This window comes from Dermochelys coriacea, chromosome 1, assembly GCF_009764565.3.
Source record: "Dermochelys coriacea isolate rDerCor1 chromosome 1, rDerCor1.pri.v4, whole genome shotgun sequence".
Lineage (NCBI taxonomy): Eukaryota > Metazoa > Chordata > Testudines > Dermochelyidae > Dermochelys > Dermochelys coriacea.
The window spans coordinates 201,065,105-201,086,828 of NC_050068.2; the positions used below are offsets into that span (position 1 = coordinate 201,065,105).

Genomic DNA, 21,724 nt, shown 5'->3' on the forward strand with positions numbered 1-21,724 from the left:
GCATAAAAATGTCTTTTTTTACTGTGGGCAGATGATTCATTTCCTTAACCTGTTCTCTCTCCATTTCTTTATTAGCCAAGGAGACTGTCCCTGAGAATGACCTGCACGGGAGACTCTTTATTAATAGAGTTTTCAATATCAGCGCAGACAAGATGTTTGAAATGCTTTTCACCAATTCCCATTTCATGCAGAGATTTCACAACACCAGGAATATAGTAGGTAATATAGTTTCCCCTTTCAGTTCATGTAAAGATTTATGCTAGAAAAAATTACATTCTCAATCTTGGTGAGAGAAGTGTTAATGTAGTTGGAGATGAATAACCAAAACTCAACAGATTTTGCCCATAAAGGGGGAATTAAACCTGCTTTTAAAGATAAGGTTCTGCTTTGAAAATGACTGCGTAAAACGGGCCCTTTCCTTCTCTGTGTGTATGTTAAGACTCAAAGCTCTGACTGAAGGAATAAGTATTTACACTTTTACTTCTTTTTACCAAGTCCAGCTCTAGGACAATGAGCTGGAGTCTCTTCTACTTACTACATCAGCATCAGAATTGTTAGCTATGTTCCAGTGACAGGACTAATCAGTTGCATCTATGCTACCTCACTGACGACAACAGTTAGCACAAGCGTAACTGAGGGAAGAGTGTGAAGGTAATAGGGTTGGCCAGGAGTAATTATGGCAGGATCTTTTTTACATAATCTTTTTTATTCAAAATGAAAAGAAATGTAACTAAACTACCAAGGTGTGAACAAAATTAGATTGATTAACCTCGTGGATTTTACCGCTGTAACCTGTGTCTGTCCTCACCCCACACCCTCTTTATTGTTTTAACCCCACTCATTGTGTCCTAGATAATATCAAATCTTAATTTCTTCAGAGCAGGGACCATATCTTTCTATCTGTGCTGCACTTTGCCTAGCATATTTTTGGTGCTGTAAAATAATAATGGTTATACAAGAGTCAGAAAGAAATGAGCTTGACTTTTAGATATGAGGGTGTGTGTGCAGGACCGTCAGAAAAACAATTTTTATTTATAAAATGAGCATGATTGTTCTGGAGTTATTGAGACAATGAACACAGAAACAAAACCCTCTTTACATTCACTTTTGGGAGTAGAACATTCACTGTATACTGTAATGTTACAACATTAAAATCAATCACACATTAAATTATTTAAAGTCTCTGCTTTATTGATTATTGGCTCAATAGTTTTTTTTTTTTTTAAATCATGTTATACTCAAGTAATAGTAAAGTCCATGAAATTTGCACATAGAATAAATCATTGCATACTCCTAAATAACATTCACAGGCTCTAATTTTCTGGGCAAGTACATTTTATTCACTGGGATCATAGAAACAAAAGATAAAGTCAGAAAGAGAGTAATATTTATTCAGTGTCTGATTTTAAGGCTAATCAGCAAGAACTATCTTTTTTACTAATGCTAATGAACCTTATAGTCATCCTAGGCAGATAGAACACAGTGTAATTTTTCATTTAAAGCCTTTCTTTAATTTTTCCCATGGTCTATTCTGCTCTTCTAGCATCTAGCGGACATAAGAGTCCAGAAATACTGGCCAATGCTTCTCTCACTTTTCCCTATTCTTGTAAATTACCAACCATCTGGATTGGTTCCAGGTGGGCCTTTCCACTGGAAAACTTCTATGTCCAACAGCAAGGAAGGAGTTACAAGCAGAAAGTGACAAGACAGTGTGTGTTGAAGTATTCCTTCCCTCCTCCCCCAACACGCTTCTGAATTCTGACCTCTAAACACTCAGGCCCCATTCTCTATTGCCTTACCTTTGTGTCCTGGTTTACACCTATTCAGAGTTGGTGTGAAATGGTCTCTGATCAGAGTGATGGTGTTTTGCTGACAGGTGTGAATGATGACGCAAGGTGTGCAAGGCAAGGGAGAATCAGGCTCTCTGGCATCCCTCAGTGAGTAACACAATCTGATTCTACATTGTGTTAAATAGTAAACATACAGGGACTCATGAAGGAGAGAAGCAGACCTTTAACCTGTTCACTCTGAAACCACTTTCAAATAAATTAAGGATTGAGACCGCTCCCTATAAATTGTTGGACGTTAATAATTATACATTTTGTGACTAGATGCTGTATCGACCCCTTGGAATATGGACGGCAGTGGCAATCAGTTGAGGACCCTCACCTACACTGTAATGATTAACAATCCGCTTATTGGGAAGTACACAACTGCAACAGAAAAGCAGGTACTGTGTGCCTTCACAATGTGTGCCAAAATGAGAGAAACCCTCACTTCAGCATCTGCTACAGTAATGACCCCACTGCAGAGTTTAGGAGTTTGAATGTGGCACAGCAGTTAAAGGATGATGGTCAGCTGCCCTCCTCATCTTTAATAAACACTTATATAGTGCCTTTCATCTTCAGAGAGGTTAGTAAACCTTACTTCTTCCTCACAGTCCTTGCGGGAGTAAGTGTGAGCCTTATTTTATAGATAAGGAGACTAAGACACAGTGAAGTGAAATGACTATTCAGAGGTCACACAGTGAGTTAGAGGCAGAGCCAGGACTAGAACTCAGGAGTTCCTGGCCCCCCAGTCCCACGCTGAGAGTTCTAGACCAGTGGTTCTCCTCCTCTTTCATACCAAAACTGTCCTGTCCTGTTGGGAGCTAACTAGGAGCCTTCTCCCATTTGGCAATGTGGGAAGGACAGTGCTTGCCAACCCCTGACCCCTATCTGTGACTATCATGAGTTCTCCACCTATCTCATTTTCTCAAACTATTTCAGATTCTTTCCTACTGCCAGTAGCTTTTAGGTGGTAGTTTTGCTGTCATGATGAACCCAAAGACTGAATGAAAGAGAACTGAGACAGTGTATTTAAAATGGCTTTTTTCCCCTTCTTTTTTTTATGGGTAGACCCTGAATAAGCAGAGCCAGAAAGGTCAGTCTTATCGGGTAGACGCAGAGGTGCTGACGCATGATGTCCCATATCATGATTACTTCTACACTGTGAGCAGCTATTCCATCACCCGTACATGCAATCAGAAATGCAGATTACGGTGAGCCAGAGTGGTGTGCAGCAGGTGGGGCGGGAGAACCATGCTGTATGCACTGAAGTATGCTTACTAAAAGAGGTGTCTACAGCATGGAAAAGTTGAATTTCTTTGCACAAATTTCTTCCCTTGAGGTGTGGTTCCACTGTGAAAAATATGTAAAAATGGCCCCTTCTTATTCATTGTATGTGTTTCCTGCAAGTATTAGTCAGCTCTGGTGGCTTTTAGTGACAAAAATAAGGTTTTACTCTTCTGCCCTGCACAGCCAACGTAGCTTCAAGAGAATGAGCTGGGTTGTACCCCTCCTTGGGAACTCTACATGGACTTGTTTACCAAGTACCAACAAATTACACCTGTGCATGATCCTGCACAGTTGTCATTGCCAAAGGCATAACTTGAAGCTATTAAATTGCCCAGGTGTAAGTGAAAGTGTAATTTGGCCTGCACCATCTCTACTAGTGGTGATAGTGCTCAATAGAGAGAACCCAGCTTGAATCTCAGATCCCAAGCTGACTTTGCAGACTTGGGAGTCAGGAAAATCATCTTGTAAACTGAGCACTTTGATTTGAAAAATCACTGAGACAATGAACATGAACCCTCGTAATACCATTTTTACAGTCACTTTTTGAAGCTGAAGCACACTGTGTAAGAGAATAGGTCTAGTAGCTGCTAATGCTCAACACTGCAGTGTGGGAAACCTGGGTTTGATTTTAGGCTGGGGTCTCTGGCACTGGGAGTATGAAGGGAAAGGGGTGAACTCTGTGCCTGGGGAAAACTGAATGCCTTGAGCAACCCTTCTAGCTGATGTAAGGGATTGTCTTCATGTACAGCACTGCAGCAGTGCAGCTGCACCACTTCAGTGAAGACACTACTACACCAACAGGAGAGCTTCTTCTGTTAGCATAGTTAATTCACCAACCTGAGAGGTAGCAGCTATGTCTGGGAGAAGCTATCCTGTCAACATACGCTGTCTACACTGGGGATTAGGTCGGTATAACTACTTCACTCAGGGGACCCCTGAGCAATACAATTTCCTACCCCTGAGCAATACAATTATACTGATATAGGTCTGTAGTGTAAACCTGGCCTATGAAGCAGCATTGACTGGCTCTGAAGGGAGACTCCTCTGGTCTTTTCATACAGATGTATGGTGATCATAACGTGTCAAGGGGAGAGGGATATACAAGCACTGCATGTAGAATATATGTGTATGACGATAGCAAATACAGTATGTAACACCATGTGTAACGCTGAGCTATAATTAAAAACAGGAGTACTTGTGGCACCTTAGAGACTAACAACTTTATTTGAGCATAAGCTTTCGTGCTACAGCCCACTTCATCGGATGCACAGAATGGAACATATAGTAATTATATATTGTGACAAAGTTCCTGCTCTACCTTGGTGGGTGTTGCACTTATTGGCGGATTTGCTCGCCTTGGAGCTTCACGGCAGCCCTCAGCTTGGCTGTTTTTCTGAACTCACAGTCCAGGTCGACGACTCCTGTGTCTGACTAGGAGTTGGGGGGATTTGGGGGGAACCCGGGCCCACCCTCTACTCCGGGTTCCAGCCCAGGGCCCTGTGGAATGCAGCTGTCTAGAGTATGTCCTGGAACAGCTGTGCCACAGCTACAACTCCCTGGGCTCCTTCCCCATGGCCTCCTCCCAACACCTTCTTTATCCTCACCATAGGACCTTCCTCCTGGTGTCTGATAATGCTTATACATCTCAGTCCTCCAACAGTCCGCGTTCTCACTCTCAACTCCTCACACGCACACCACAAACTGAAGTGAGCTCCTTTTTAAAACCCAGGTGCTCTGATTAGCCTGCCTTAATTGATTCTAGCAGCTTCTTGATTGGCTGCAGGTGTTCTAATCAGCCTGTCTTAATTGTCTCCAGAAGGTTCCTGATTGTTCTGGAATCTTCCCTGTTACCTTACTCAGGGAAAATATCTGCTTTCTATTACTCTCCTATAGCCATAAAATGTGTGTGTGTGTGTGTGTATATATATATATAATTATTTTGTGTGTAGACACACACACACACACCATGAAAAGGTAGAAGTAGCCATACCAACTGTAAGAGGCTAATTAATTAAGATGAGCTATTATCAGCAGGAGAAAAAACTTTTGTAGTGATAATCAAAATGGCCCATTTAGACATTTGACAAGAAGATGTGAGGATACTTAGCATGGGGAAATAGATTCAATATGTGGAATGACCCAGCCACTCCCAGTCTCTATTCAAACCCAGGTTAATGGTATCTAGTTTGCATATTAATTCAAGCTCAGCAGTTTCTCCTTGGAGTCTCTTTTTGAAGCTTTTCTGTTGCAAAATTGCCACCTTTAAGTCTGTTACTGAGTGTCCAGAGAGGTTGAAGTGTTCTCCTACTGGTTTTTGAATGTTATAATTCCTGATGTCAGATTTGTGTCCATTTATTCTTTTGCGTAGAGACTGTCCGTTTGGCCAATGCACATGGGAGAGCAGCATTGCTGGCACATGATGGCATATATTACATTGGTAGATGTGCAGGTGAACGAGCCCCTGATGGCGTGGCTAATGTGATTAGGTCCTATCACTTGATAGGTGGTATCACTTGACATCATATGTGGACAGAGTTGGCATTGGGCTTTGTTGCAAGGATAGGTTCCTGAGTTAGTGTTTTTGTTGTGTGGTTGCTGGTGAGTATTTGCTTCAGGTTGGGGGGCTGTCTGTAAGCGAGAACTGGTCTGTCTCCCAAGATCTGTGAGAGTGAGGGATCATTTTTCAGGATAGGTTGTAGATCTTTGATGATGTGCTAGAGAGGTTTTAGTTGGTGGCTGAAGGTGACAGCTAGTGGCGTTCTGTTATTTTCTTCATTGGGCCTGTCCTGTAGTAGGCGACTTCTGGGTACTTTTCTGGCTCTGTCAATCTGTTTTTTCACTTCAGCAGGTGGGTATTGTAGTTTTAAGAATGCTTGATAGAGATCTTGTAGGTGTTTGTCTCTGTCTGAGGGATTGGAGCAAATGCAGTTGTATCTTAAAGCTTGGCTGTAGACAATGGATCGTGTGGTGTATCCTAGATGGAAGCTGGAGGCATGTAGGTAACTATAGTGGTCAGTAGGTTTCCGGTATAGGGTGGTGTTTATATGACCATCGCTTATTAGCACAGTAGTGTCCAGGAGCTATAATAGAGCTGGTAGAAACATTTCTGATAGTTTCTTCTGTTGGAAAATGCTTTCATCAAACCAGAAACTTCCCAAGGGAACGTGTTAATTGCAACAAAAATCTGTTTAAAACAAGTGGGGGAGAGAAATGCATTTTGACAAGGTCAAAGACATTACATTTTGACATTTTCAGAATGGAACATTTTAACTTTTTTTTTGTTTTGAAATTTATTTTAAATTGTATAAAAAAAGTCAAAGTCAAAATAAAACATTACAAATTACCTGAAAAGGATTTTTTCCCCCAACATTTATTTTGTGGGATATAAACATTTGTTTTCATTCTTATTGGGAACTAAAGCAAATTTTGAAATTGTGGAATGTCCTGTGAAATGGAAATTCAAGTTTCCACAGAGCTCTAGCTGCAATGCAGTTTATAGTTTTTCTCTACCTATGTCTAATCCCTACCTGTTCAGTGTGAGTGCTGCCACCTGACAATGTCTTGACTATTTATAATAGTGACTGTTTTTTGGATTACGGACAACCACTAACTTTATCATTGATCACTCACTTTACCATTCCATTCTGTGCTGTGGCAGGCTTTCCACAGATGTGAAATACAAAAAGCAGCCATGGGGCCTCATCAAGTCTCTGATTGAGAAGAATACCTGGAGCGGGATAGAGGAGAATTTCAAACAACTTGGTGAGGATTTGTTTTTCGTAGTAACAGGGTAAAATCTTTTTTGTGGATGAATCTGGTAAATTTTAGTGGTCATGAAACTGATTCTACGAGAAATAAATGTACAAAGTGTGAGATTCTCTGTGTCTCCTTCAAGTCAGAGGATCCCCTAGGTCAGGGGTGGGCAAACTTTTTGGCCTGAGGGCCACATCTGGGTGGGGAAATTGCATGCAGGGCCATGCATGTGAGGCTGAGGCAGGGGGTTGGGGTACAGGAGCGAATGTGAGGTGTGGGAGGGGATGCGGTGAGCAGGAAGGGGCTCAGGGCAAGGGATTGAGGCAGAAGAGGGGTACAGGGTGTACGAGGGGGCTCAGGGAAGGGGGTTGGGGTGCAGGAGGGGGTGCAGAATGTGGGAGGGGGCTCAGGACGGGGTTGGGGTGCAGGCGGGGAGTGGGGTGTGGCAGGGGGTTGAGGTGCATGCAGGGAGCTCAGGGCAGGGAGCTGGGACTCGGGGTGCGGGCTTTGGCCTGGCGCCGCTTATCTGGAGTGGCTCCAGGGTGGCAGCAGCGTGCACCGGGGCCAGGGCAGGCTCCCTGCCTGCCCCAGCCCCGCTCCGGGAAGTGGTCGGCACTATGTCCCTGCGGCCCCTGGGGGAAGGGGGGGAGGGTAGAGGGCTCTGCGTGCTGCCCTTGCCTGTGGGTACCTGCCCGAAGCTCTCATTGGCCGTGGTTCCCCGTTCCCGGGCAATGGTGTTATACCAATAAAATAAAAGCCAGTAGGAACTTATTAAAGGGGAAAAGGCAAAATGCCACATTTATTGTGAATACAGAAAGAATCATAGTAAGCAGTTAGTTATAGCTATAACATTCCATTCAATTTCTTATTTATACACACACACGCACACGCACGTTCTGCAAGGTTGTTATCATAGTTACCAGCCTTAGAGTTGCTCATGCCAAGCCGGTGGCCTGGACATGAGGAGGGAGCAGGGCCTTGTCAGGTGCTCATCTGATGCTCCTGGAAGTTGGTTTGCAGAATGAGACTCCAAAGTTCTCACTTTCTAGAGTCCATTTTTATAGGAATTTATTCCTATGCCAGGCTATGGGAATTGCTTCATCATGCTGTTGCTGAATCAATCAGCAGATGGCACATTCCTGATGGCTCTGTGCTGCCAGATGTTATCTTGTTCTTTGGTTCTCCCATCCTTGAGGCTGTTGGGTGGATTCCAGTCTGCCCTCCGGGGGTCCTCTGGTTATTTCCACTTGACGCCTTCTTCAGCTGATGGACACTGGATTCTTAGGCTGGCACCTCCCTGATCATTCAGTTATTATACACACCAAGCATCCATCCACATACATCCTCTATCTCTATTTTAATCACTATTGTTAACAAAGCGAGATGAATACAACAAAAGGGTGGGGAGTCTCTGGGTGCTGTTTCTGTTGTTACAGAGTATTGCTTTGAGTCTCTCTCTGTGTGCATCCGATGAAGTGAACTGTAGCTCTCAAAAGCTAATGCTCAAATAAATGTGTTAGTCTCTAAGGTGCCACAAGTCCTCCTTTTCTTTTTGCGGATACAGACTAACACGGCTGCTACTCTGAAATCTGTGTGAGTAGTTGTTACAAAGAATTGCTTTGAGAACAGACTCTGTCTTAGAATGTGCTAACACAATTAGCAGCTTGCAAGTTTCACACACAGAGGGAGGGAAACAGTACCAAAAACCAAGAGACCTTTGAATTAGTAATACCGTGGAATTTAAACTATGGGAAATCAAACTCATTTGTGATTTTAATACAGAACTACTTTAATATGATCCAACAATGGGAACTTCAGGGGAGGTACCCACAGACAAGGGCAGCGCGCAGAGACCTCTGGCCCCCTCCCCCAAGGGCTGCAGGGACAGGGTGCCGGGCCCCACAGTGCCATGGGGGTGCCAATCCCATGGGCTGGATCCAAAGCCCTGAGGGGCTGGATCCAAAGCCCGCAGGCTGTAGTTTGCCAACCCCTACCCTAGGTCAATATATTGCTAACTCTGGGGTGCCATTGTATTGTGCTTCCAGTATGTTATCAAAGGGCTCCTACAAAAATTTTCCACTTAGCAATCAATAGTCTTGTGTCCAGGGGATGGGGGTCAGCTCCCAAGGAGGAGGTGTGAGGATACAAAAAAAAATCCATTAATTTGATTTCCCATTTAAATCAAAGTGCTTCCTTGGTTGTAGCTATGAGAAAGAGAGCAACAGTGCTTGGCAAATACATTAAGCTGTACTGTGCTGGAAAAGTATACATTTCATACCTGTAAAGTACCGAGTGTAATGATGGTAGTACAAGTCGATGGTACAGTTTAAGGAATCTCTTGTGTATCATATATATTTTCTAGAAGACAACAGCCTCTATTGATTTGTTTGCCTTGCCTGTTGTTTTCTCTATCATAGCTTGATAATGTGAGCTTTCCATTTGAAAAGCAAAGGGAAAAATAAATACTTATTTTCAACTGTAGAATCAGATCTGCTAATGGAAGAATATGCAATAACCCAATCTATAGAAGATCCTGGGAAACTTATTGCCCTAAGAAGACGACGACGGAATTTACACCGGAATATGGCAGAGGCGCTTCCTAAGCGTTCTTCACAGCACTCTTCTGGGGACATTGGATTAGAGTCCCAGGGCAACGTAGTAGGTGGGTAGAGCAGCATCTTTTCTATTTCAACTGCTTGTCCAAACCATGTGTGTTAGAGAGGTGTTTTAATTAGTAAAACAGAACAAATGTGATGCCACTATGTGTATTTGTTAGACCCAGTTAGATAAAGACAGCTGGATTAATAGTTATTGTTTGTTTTACATTACTAAAGCTTAGATATATAGGATCTGGAGCATGTCTGAGCCTCTTTGCAGTGACAAGCATCTGCTGAACTCAAGTTCAATCTATAATGTATTCTGCTTCAAGGTAACTCTAAACACAGCACAAAGCTTGCACAGGAAAAGCAATGCAACCTGATTTTAAGAACTTGCACAAAATCCCAAAGCATTTAATTTTTGGACTTTGACTAAACAGGTAACTGAATGCAGTCCTTGAAACGGTTACAATTTTACAGTTGCCCCCTGGACTCATCATCCCAAATGATCATCTTGTTTTGTATTTTTAATTAAACTGACTTCTTTTTCAATCTTCTGGCTGCTTCAGTTGTTTCTGGGGCACTGAAGCTCATCTAGTATTATTGCCCCTTCCTGTCACGAGACGTGACAGATTGACTTGTTATGGCGTACAGTCTCTACTTTGAAAGAGGAAAGGAACATCTGTGCACTAATGAGCACTAGAGAACTCTGACTTATATGAAACAATTGTAACCACTGAAAGGAGAACACAGACCTCAAACCAGGAATAAAGCCCTTGAGAATACCAGAGTAAACTTGGGTTAGTAGCATATGTAACTTTGTTAATTCCCACATTCCTAATTTGCCACCATTGCTCCAGCTTTCCAGGTGAGTGCTTTTGTCTCCGTGCATGTTGCAGCCTTAATGTATGTCCCTTTGCCAGGCCAGGAAATCTGAATGTTAGGAACTATTGTAGGAGATCAGGTAACTTACACAATTCTAGGTTAACCAATCGATGGTGGTGGGTGACAGACACCCTTTCGGTTTGAGAGGAAATGTACACTTCATCCTGCCCTATGCCAATATCAAATTCCCAATGGTGTCCAACGGGGAATGGTTTTGCACTCAGCTGAATTTAAAGTGTTTTCTGCAGGATGGTGATTACTGAAACCAGGTTGACTTTTGGTTCAATAGATGATAAAAGAAACTGGAATAGTCATTGGTATGCAGCATTGGCAATGTGACCAGAATGGTCACTGGTATACAGCATTGGCAATGTGATCAGGTAGGCATATGGAAGTGAGTAGCCACTGGAAGCTGCTTTGTCTAAGGCTGTCTACATAGCAGAGCTGCGATCGTGCTGCTATAGAGTAGACACTTGCAGTAGACAGTTACAGAAAGGTTGGGTTTTTTTTTGTCCTTACAGTAAATCCACCCACTCAAGAGGCAGTAGCTAGGTCGAGAGAGAAATTCTTATGCTGACCTAGCGGTGTCTGCATCAAGGTTTAGTGTAGCTTAACTGTGTTTCTGAAGGGCATGAATTTTTCACACCCCTGAGCAACGTAGCTAGGTCAATCTAAGTTTTAAGTGTAGAACAAGCCTAACTCAGGAACATACTTCACAGCACTGCTTTGCATTAGCATAAGTGATGGACATATAAACTTGATTCTCCAGCTGATTCTTCCACTGGGATGGATAGAGAAATAGTTTCTGTTATGTGCATAAATGGGCATCCCAAACTGCCCACAGTTGGTGTGACTGTCCATCGGGGCTGCCATCTAATCCACCACTTGCTGTGCACTGTAGACTCTCCTAAAGAGGAATTAATGTTGTGCATTTCTAACCTGATCTTTTCCATTCCCTACAGGAAGGAAAAGGGATGCTGCAAGGAAGACCACAGCCATCGTTGTGATAATGAGCATCTTGTAAGTATTCACTGAGGTTAAACCACAATTTGACTGATGTCTGAGAGCTAATCTTATTTACACCTATATGGAAGCAGGAAAAGATTATTCATGCAGTCTGTGGTATATGGGCCACAAGTGGAGTCAACTTCAGTGGTCTTCAGAGTAGAACCCTTTGTTACTCATCATTCTTAGATTGTAAGGGGACTCTCTCTTTCTTTGTGTTTACAGGGCACTAGCACAGTGGGGTCCTAATCAGGGCTGGGCTTAGGAGCAGGCAATCAGGGTGGTCACCATGCATCCCAGCATCCAGGGAAATGGGAGGAAACTCCAGGGGAGGAGCTCAATTACTGCGTTGTATGTAGAATGAAAAAGCTGAGTGGTTGAACTAGTCTGTGCTGCTGCTAGTTCATGATTGTTCATACAGTACATTTTCTAGTATTCATCCACTCTAGTTTTAAAAATGCCAAAGGATGAGACTTCCACCACTTCCTTTGAAAGACTATTTCACAGCCTAATACATCCCATTCAGATGCTCTTGATACCTTAAATTCCTGCATGATGCTTTCTCTAAATTCCTCGTGATGCTGAGGGTTTGTTCAGATAGGAAAGGACATTATTCATTCTGGCCATCATGGCCCAAGTAATGCTGCAGAAGCAAAATGATAGAAATGATTAAACCAGTCTGATTTTCTTTATACAGTTTGCTGCTCTTGGTTTTGCTGAATTTGACTCTCTTCCTTAAACTATCAAAGATAGAGCATGCAGTTCAGTCATTTTACCGGGTCCACCTTCAGGATGAGAAGTCTTTAAAGTGAGTGAATTCCTCATCTTCATCCAGATATAAAAACCTGATAACTTGGATTGGACTCATAACAGATTTCAGGAGGCAAATCTTTAAATACTTTTGTAACCTGTAGCCCTTTTACAGTTGACACTGCTGTCCAGCAAATGGGCTTCACATTGCACCACTGGCTTTCTCCCTCTCCAAGATATTTTAGAATTAGCCTGCCCTTTTTCTGCACAGTCTACCCTGCTGTTTTTCTCCATCTTGTCTCATGGAGATCTACACAGAATTACAGCCGCCTCCTTTCTGTTGATCCCTGCAAGGTACAAATATCTCAAAGTTCATGTCCCACTCACTTTTTAAAAGGATGAAGTACCAGTTTTGGAGTGTGATGTAATTTAACATTTAGCACTTCTGTTGTGCTTTACATCTTTCAACACTGTGAACATGTTATCCAATTAAATGCATTACAACATTTTCAAACGGACTTGATATTCTCAATAACTAGGTTTGTGTATCTGACTTGGAGGAGACAATTTGGGAAGTGATATCTCTATATTTAAAGGATTTTAGCGTAAGGGCTGATATGTTCATGACTTTGACGCCTTTGGCTACCTTGCTTCTATTTGTTTAATGCAGACCTTGATACTTGTCTTTCACCTCTGTTGGACATAGCATTAAAAGACAGAGTTTCAAAATCTAACCTAATCTTTAGCAGGGACAGAGAATGGCAGTTCTTCTAATTTTGTGCTAGGACAGACCTTTGCAACATAAGACTGGCAGAAGAACTAGATCACTTTAACTTTCATTCAGATGAAAGATTTTACTCCTGTTTAGAAGCCTGAGGAATTCAGTTTGTTAATTACATGCATGTTTCCTCTTAGTGTCCAGTGTATACAAATGCACTAAGGCAACATCTCTAAGAAAGTGCTAACATAGTTTCAAATGTAACCGTACACAGTCTGAATGTGGTCCTGTCTTGAAAAGTGCTAATGAGTGCAGGTAGAGACCAGTGCTTGCTGGGTATGGATGTACAGATGTTTATTCCATGGTATGATGATTCTCATCACGTTCCCTTTTCAGCTTAGTCCCTGACATGGTGTCCAGAGAGGATAACCCTCAGCGTGACAAGGAACAGGTCCGGCAGGTGAAGGGGGTACTGCAAGACTCTATTGCAATGCTTGAACAGGTAGGCTTCCTTCCCCACACACGCTTTTGTTGCTTCTGAGGTAGCTGTGAAGAAACAAAAAAAAGAGGTCATTTTTCAAAAGTTTTAAAATCCCCTTTAAAAAATGTCTTGCTCTGTGAAATAAATGAGCCGGTCTGCGGCTGCCTGTCTTCAGGAAGAACAAAGCTGCAGCAGGATGTGTAAAGAAAGTGGCAACATTTTCAGGCCTTGCCCCTTTTCTTTTGCTGGGCTTCATTTGTCTTTCTGTACAAATTGCCTGTTTCCTGAGCACTCCGTATTTCTGTTTGCCTAGAGCAGAAGAAGAAATAGAAAAAAACATTGATTTGATATATTCATTGCACTTTGAAGAATCATCAAAATTAGAAGCGGAGCACACCTGTTAAATAATTTAGTCCCTCCTCCTGCCAGTGCTGGATTCTTCCCTAGAGTACATGCCCCATTGGTTTGCCTAGTTCAGTTTCCTATGACCAGGTTTCAACACTATTCTTAGGAGACTGTTCCACAGCCTGGTAGAGCTAACAAATAGCAAATTTTAATTGTCTAAATTTTCCTTTAAAATTTTTTCTCCCATAATGTATAGTTCTGCTCCTTTGGATCACCCTGTGCTAAGGCAGAAATCATATTTGCCAGCATAGCTAACTCTGGGAGTCCAGGAGCTTGAGGCATGTCATACTAAAATGCTTAAAAAAGAAACGTAGGCAGGTAGATTTGAGTTTGCTTCTATGTTAGAATCGCCTAGCGATAAAGTCCTGGCAGGAAGAATCATACAGTCACTGGATTTCAAGTTGTTTCCAAATGAAAGGTGTTTGTAAGAAGAGTGGGACTTGGATACACAGTGGAAAATATCATGCTGTGAGGAGTTATCTGCCTACCTCAAGATAATTGGATTCAGATTGGATTGGCTGCCTTTCTGAGAGCAATAAGAAGTCTTCAAACAAGAAGTCTTCTCGGGCTGAAACTCAGCCTGTCTTGCTAAGTGAAGTTCTAGGATGCACCGGGGGCTTTGAACTGCACACCCTAGTGGAAGAATATTTGGTCCACTTGTTGGTGGGAGACCATCAGGCAGGAAAGGCACCAGCATCTCACAAACTGGTGATTTAGGCCCACACTTGAGAACCCCCTCTTGATACAGATAATCCTTTCCAATGACATCTTTGTTTCTAACTTTTCTCCCTTGTTTTGGTGAAAGTTGTGGTGAGGCAGCTCTGGTGTTACCTGGAGACCACAGACTTCCTTGACCACTATCAGTTTCATTTTAAGCTTGAATATAGTACAGAGACTGGTTTCAGAGTAGCAGCCGTGTTGGTCTGTATTCGCAAAAAGAAAAGGAGTACTTGTGGCACCTTAGAGACTAACAAATTTATTTGAGCATAAGCTTTTGTGAGCTACAGCTCACTTCATCGGATGCATTTGGTGGAAAAAACAGAGGAGAGATTTATATACACACACACACACACACAGAGAACATGAAACAATGGGTTTATCATACACACTGTAAGGAGAGTGATCACTTAAGATAAGCCATCACCAGTAGCAGGGGGGGGGAAAGGAGGAAAACCTTTCATGGTGACAAGCAAGGTAGGCTAATTCCAGCAGTTAACAAGAATATCAGAGGAACAGTGGGGGGTGGGGTGGGAGGGAGAAATACCATGGGGAAATAGTTTTACTTTGTGTAATGACTCATCCATTCCCAGTCTCTATTCAAGCCTAAGTTAATTGTATCCAGTTTGCAAATTAATTCCAATTCAGCAGTCTCTCGTTGGAGTCTGTTTTTGAAGCTTTTTTGTTGAAGGATAGCCACTCTTAGGTCTGTGATCGAGTGACCAGAGAGATTGAAATGTTCTCCAACTGGTTTTTGAAGGTTATAATTCTTGACGTCTGATTTGTGTCCATTCATTCTTTTACGTAGAGACTGTCCAGTTTGGCCAATGTACATGGCAGAGGGGCATTGCTGGCACATATCACATTGGTAGATGCGCAGGTGAACGAGCCTCTGATAGTGTGGCTGATGTGATTAGGCCCTATGATGGTATCCCCTGAATAGATATGTGGACCGAGTTGACAACGGGCTTTGTTGCAAGGATAGGTTCCTGGGTTAGTGGTTCTGTTGTGTGGTTGCTGGAGAAGTCACCTACTACAGGACAGGCCCAACAAAGAAAACAACAGAACGCCACTAGCCATCACCTTCAGCCCCCAACTAAAACCTCTCCAACGCATCGTCAAGGATCTACAACCTATCCTGAAGGACGACCCATCACTCTCACAGATCTTGGGAGACAGACCAGTCCTTGCTTACAGACAGCCCCCCAATCTGAAGCAAATACTCACCAGCAACCACACACCACACAACAGAACCACTAACCCAGGAACCTATCCTTGCAACAAAGCCCGTTGCCAACTCTGTCCACATATCTATTCAGGGGATACCATCATACGGCCTAATCACATCAGCCACACTATCAGAGGCTCGTTCACCTGCGCATCTACCAATGTGATATGTGCCAGCAATGCCCCTCTGCCATGTACATTGGCCAAACTGGACAGTCTCTACGTAAAAGAATGAATGGACACAAATCAGACGTCAAGAATTATAACCTTCAAAAACCAGTTGGAGAACACTTCAATCTCTCTGGTCACTCGATCACAGACCTAAGAGTGGCTATCCTTCAACAAAAAAGCTTCAAAAACAGACTCCAACGAGAGACTGCTGAATTGGAATTAATTTGCAAACTGGATACAATTAACTTAGGCTTGAATAGAGACTGGGAATGGATGAGTCATTACACAAAGTAAAACTATTTCCCCATGGTATTTCTCCCTCCCACCCCACCCCCCACTGTTCCTCTGATATTCTTGTTAACTGCTGGAATTAGCCTACCTTGCTTGTCACCATGAAAGGTTTTCCTCCTTCCCCCCCCCCCCCCGCTGCTGGTGATGGCTTATCTTAAGTGATCACTCTCCTTACAGTGTGTATGATAAACCCATTGTTTCATGTTCTCTGTGTGTGTGTGTATATAAATCTCTCCTCTGTTTTTTCCACCAAATGCATCCGATGAAGTGAGCTGTCGCTCACGAAAGCTTATGCTCTAATAAATTTTAGTCTCTAAGGTGCCACAAGTACAGAGACTGTGTTGGTCTTGCTGGAAGATTATCATAAATGAAGCCATTGGCTGTAAACTTGTTTGGGAATGGTTTCAAACACTGTTAAAAGCCACAGTGTGGACAGGACCTCGGATACAGTTGTGAAAAAGGCTAATATAATTCTGAGGAATAGAAACAGGAGTTTTGTGTGTAAGACACAGGAAGTAATTGTTCTGCTCTATTCATCACTGGTGAGGCCTCAGCTGGAGTACTCTGTCCAGTTCTGGGTGCCACACTTTTAAGAAAGATGTGAACAAATTGGAAAGAGTCCATAGGAGAGCAACAACAATGATAAAAGGTTTAGAACATATGATCTATTAGGAAACGTTAAATATACTTCAGTTTTTTTGTTTTGTTTTGAGTCTTGAAAAAAGAAACCCAAAGGGGGGACCTTATAACAGTCTTCAAATATGCTATGGGCTGTTATAAAGAGGACAGGAATCAATTGTTTTCCATATCCACTGAAGGTTAGGCAAGAAGTAATGGACTTAACCAGCAGTAAGGGAAATTTTGGTTAGATATTAGCGAAAGCTTTCAAACTATAAAGGGTAGTTAAGCTCTATAGTAGGCTTCCAAGGGAGGTTATGGAATCCCCATCGTTGGAGATTTAAGAACAGGTTGAACAAACACCTGTCAGGGATGGTCTAGGTTTACCTGGTCCTACCTCTGAGCAGGGGGATGGACTTGATGACCTCTCAAGGTCCCTTCCAGTCCTATATTTCTATGATTCTGTGATCTCCCCCTTGCGATGGACAAAGATCAAGTGTCCATGCTGATTCTTTTACATCCATCAAATACCTTTGATGTTGGTTATGAGGTGGTTTTGTGCATTTGTGAACCCAGGAAAAGTTAAGATAGGATTCCTTTTGAATGGCTCCATTCTCTTCTTTCTGAGAGCACTGGGCAATTGCTCAATTTGCTCTGAGGATTTTTTTTGTGTAGTGAGCCACAGGCTTTTACGTGGTCATCCCTCTTGCTCTACATGTATGTAAGATGGCAACTGGTGAAGATGAGCTGGCTTCACCTGCAATGGCATCAGTGTGCAGATATTTGGCTGTCTCCATTTCAGTTTTTATTTTAAAAACTTCCCATTTTAAAAATATCTGTTAAGGGAGTTTGAGGGAGAGCAGATATTTGTGGGATCATTCCTTTCATCCTTCCTCCTTTCCAAGCTCCTCCAGTTGCTTAACACTGTGGCTTTCAAACTTTTTCCATATCATGACCCTATATTATAACAGGAAAAGTTTGGGGACCTGCCCCACTTCCATCTAGCTATAAAAACAAGGAGGGTGCAGACCCATTTGTGACCGCTGGATTGAGAAGCCATGGCTTAGCAAATGAAAGATTGCAAAATTGATTGATTTCATTTTTTTAAACTTTTTAGCCTATTAACCTTTTTAACTTAATTATTTATAAATCATAGAAATGTGATAGTCTGTTTGGGTAGAGAAACTGTGGAGGAGCTCCAAGCTACTCCTGCCTGTCAGCTGTCTAATCAACCTTTCCCCACACTCCCAGGGAAAATCACATGAGACAATGGTAGCTTTTGGTCTTCCTTGTTCACAGGTATACTCTGCTCATAAACTGCTGCTGATCAGATATTAATCACTTCTAGCTCAGTTACAGAAATATCTCTAGCAATGAGTGATGGAAATCTCAGAAAGTAGAAGCAGATTTCCCATATTTTTTTTTCTTATCTTTCTGACTCCAACTCTCCTATTTTCCTAACTTCCTACCATTCTGACAGTAGTTAATTCCAAATAGCTAAAATGGTATTTTTAAAGAACATAGAAAATTAAATATTGAAATATATTGAGTGAGAATTTTAACCACATTTCCTATCTTAAAAAAAATACATCACCCACCACTTTTTTCCTGTGCAAGTCATGATACACTTTAGATTGCTATAATATTGTGCCCTTTCTGTGTGTAGGCAGTTTTCTGCATTCATCCTTGTCCTCAGAGCACACTGAAGACATCATGCCTCTATTATAGTGCACATCTTGTTGGGGTGTTCCTTTCAGTATTTACCATATGCAGTAACTATGTTAAAAAATGACCATGTGATGGTTTCTTTCTTGCAATCTAGCCAGTGCAGCATAGTCTAACAGGGTAACAGAATTTAGGACAGCTCTGTGACTATGTAGAAATGACAGTCTATGCTGTGTACTGTGCTTGCCTAGCAGCTGTAATATAAATCCCTGGAAAAATCATTCAGCAGGTCCTCAAGGAATCAATTCTGAAGCACTTAGAGGAGAGAAAAGTGGTCAGGAACAGTCAGCATGGATTCACCAAGGGCAAGTCATGCCTGACTAATCTAATTGCCTTCTATGATGAGATAACTGGCTCTGTGGATGAGGGGAAAGTAGTGGACATGTTGTTCCTTGACTTTAGCAAAGTTTTTGATACAGTCTCCCACAGTATACTTGCCAGCGAGTTAAAAGAAGTATGGGCTCAATGAATGGACTATAAGGTGGATAGAAAGCTGGCTAGATCATCAGGCTCAATGGATAGTGATCAATGGGTCCATGTTTAGTTGGCAGCTGGTATAAACCGAGGGTCAATCCTGGGACCGGTTTTGTTCAAATCTTCATTAATGATCTTGAGGATGGTGTGGACTGCACCCTCTGAAAGTTTGCAGATGACACTAAACTGGGAGGAGAGGTAGATACGCTGGAGGGTAGGGATAGGATACAGAGGGACCTAGACAAATTAGAGGATTGGGCCAAAAGAAATCTGATGAGGTTCAACAAGGACAAGTGCAGAGTCCTACACTTAGGAACGAAGAATCCCATGCTCTGCTGCAGACTAGGGACCAAGTGGCTAGGCAGCAGTTCTGCAGAAAAGGACCTAGGGGTTACAGTGGAAGAGAAGCTGGATATGAGTCAAAAGTGTGCCCTTGTTGCCAAGAAGGCTAACGGCATTTTGTGCTGTATAAGTAGGAGCATTGCCAGCAGATCGAGGGACATGATCATTCCCCTCTATTCGGCATTGGTGAGGCCTCATCTGGAGTACTGTGTCCAGTTTTGGGCCCCACGCCACAAGAAGGATGTGGAAAAATTGGAAAGAGTCCAGTGGAGGGCAACAAAAATGATTAGGGGGCTGGAGCATGTGACTTATGAGGAGAGGCTGAGGGAACTGGGATTATTTAGTCTGCAGAAGGGAAGAATGAGGGAGGATTTGATAGCTGCTTTCAGCTACCTGAAAGGGGGTTCCAAAGAGGATGGATCTCGACTGTTCTCAGCGGTACCAGATGACAGAACGAGAAGTAGTAGTCTCAAGTTGCAGTGGGGGAGGTGTAGGTTGGCTATTAGGAAAAACTTTTTCACTAGGAGGGTGGTGAAGCACTGGATGGGTTACCTAGGTAGGTGGTGGAATCTCCTTCCTTAGAAGTTTTTAAGGTCAGTCTTGACAAAGCTCTGGCTGGGATGATTTAGTTGGGGATTATTCCTGCTTTGAGCAGGGGGTTGGACTAGATGACCTCCTGAGGTCCCTTCCAACCCTAATATTCTATGATTCTATGGTTATGGTTCTACTGTTAATATGAAAGGGTGGGAGGGAATTATTCTGAATGTAAAAATAAAACATTTACATCTCATCCTTGCAGCAGCATAATTTATATACTTTTGGGGGGTGGGTGTTGTATCTCCACAGCTGAAGAGCTCCCTTTCTATGCTTCAGAGAAGCTTTGATCACCTGAACAAGACCAAGAGTGATGAGATTGAGAGTTAACATTACCAACACCCACAACTCAAGATGTCATGAGAATGAAGATGCTGCATGTCTGTTTGGGAGTGGGGGTTTTGACATTCTGTTGTCTCAGGACTTTTTGCTATTTTTTGTTCAGCAGCTGCTGGTGCAGCTAATACAGACCTCTGGATAAAACAGGGCAGGTTCTTAGGTTCTGTAGCTCTGAGAATCTCTACCCACCCCCCCCATACATCTGGTTTTCTTGTGAGCAAACCAGAGGTGTGAATGAGTGAGAACGTTATACTGTACTGTGTAACTGTGATGTGCAAATTACAGAGAAGTGCAACCTCAGCACAGCAATGATTGTATCTAATGAAAACTGAACTCTTTTTTTATATTGATTTGAAGAATCATTGGCACTAAGCTACAGCGGGGGCAGGACGGGGGATGTTCTGTAAAGAAATAACAGCAGGCAGTGATTTCACATAGCCAGGGTATTCATATGCTTCTTCATAGACATACATATTGTGTAAAACAAGTCAGCTGTTTGAAATACCCATATTTATTTTTTTAAGATTGCATTTTTTTTGTTTCACTCAAAATGAAAGAGCTCCATGTTTAATCTCTTATTAAATTGTTCTGCACACTGATGAGCTCTGCTAATTCCTCCCACTCTACCCCCCCACATCTGTTCAGCTTGCCAAATGAAATTTCAGCATTCCAAAAGAAATTGTTCCTTCAATCCGTGGTGTGATACCCAGCAATGATAACAGACCATTGGGAAAGGACCAGATTAGAAACCAAAATTGAGGGGGCCCTTATATTGGTTGGGGGAAGCCCTGTTAGCAACTTTCTAAAAAACCTAAACCAGGGTTAACCATGGTTGCTGCTACAACATTGCCAACTCTACATTACAGAAACTGGCATGTTTAATCATGCTTGAAAAACATGCTTGTACTCCAGCTGTGTTATGGTTTTCATGTCTTTGTGGGCAGCAAAACAACCCATTAAATATGTGAGGGATGTGTATTTTAACCCTCAAAGGTAGTTCCCTGATGTGATTGTCATGGTTTTGGTTTTATGTTCATACAAGCAAGAAGAAACTATATTATAACATGGCTAGGTTACATGTATGTGTTACATGTACATGTTACAAGTATGTGAAAGCTGGCTGTTTTGTTGTGGAGGAAGGGCCACAATTTCCCTGGCCAGTGTATGCAGGGCATCACTGTGCTACAAACTCATTTACTGACCATTGTATATTGTATTTTGGAGTTCCTTTAAAACAGGACTATAGCCTGCAAAAACTAGTGTCCTGTTTACCCTAGAACTATGAACTGTGTCAGGGGACTTGGTTATAATCGTCCCTGGCCCAGTCTATTTTCCAGTGTAGGTGGAATGCTGAGTATTTTATAAGCAGCTTAATACAGTTATGGTCTTGTCTGTGTTGTAAATTAGAGCTGTTACAACCAAAGGACCACCGTTGTTACCAGCTCCCTGATGCAGTTGTAGCGTAGATGGCGCTGCAGACGTGTACACCGTGTGGCAATGAAAGCGTGAGCTCAGA

The 21,724-nt window shown here is 42.5% G+C and overlaps 1 protein-coding gene across 3 annotated transcripts in view; it reads left to right on the forward strand.

The window, feature by feature from the left end:
- The window catches only part of GRAMD1C (GRAM domain containing 1C), an 89,086-nt gene extending 67,662 nt beyond the window's left edge, over positions 1 to 21,424 (forward strand). The window contains exons 10-18 of one of the 3 annotated variants that reach the window (XM_038385187.2): positions 76 to 219; positions 2,112 to 2,230; positions 2,898 to 3,040; positions 6,775 to 6,878; positions 9,352 to 9,531; positions 11,314 to 11,371; positions 12,054 to 12,164; positions 13,221 to 13,326; positions 20,122 to 21,424. In XM_038385187.2, coding sequence (XP_038241115.1) covers positions 76 to 219; positions 2,112 to 2,230; positions 2,898 to 3,040; positions 6,775 to 6,878; positions 9,352 to 9,531; positions 11,314 to 11,371; positions 12,054 to 12,164; positions 13,221 to 13,326; positions 20,122 to 20,199 — 1,043 coding nt within the window. In that variant the 3' untranslated portion in view covers positions 20,200 to 21,424. The remainder of the gene's footprint in view (positions 1 to 75; positions 220 to 2,111; positions 2,231 to 2,897; positions 3,041 to 6,774; positions 6,879 to 9,351; positions 9,532 to 11,313; positions 11,372 to 12,053; positions 12,165 to 13,220; positions 13,327 to 20,121) is intronic. The other 2 variants (XM_038385206.2, XM_043512121.1) reach the window with 2 other exon arrangements.
- The last annotated feature ends 300 nt before the right edge of the window (positions 21,425 to 21,724 follow it).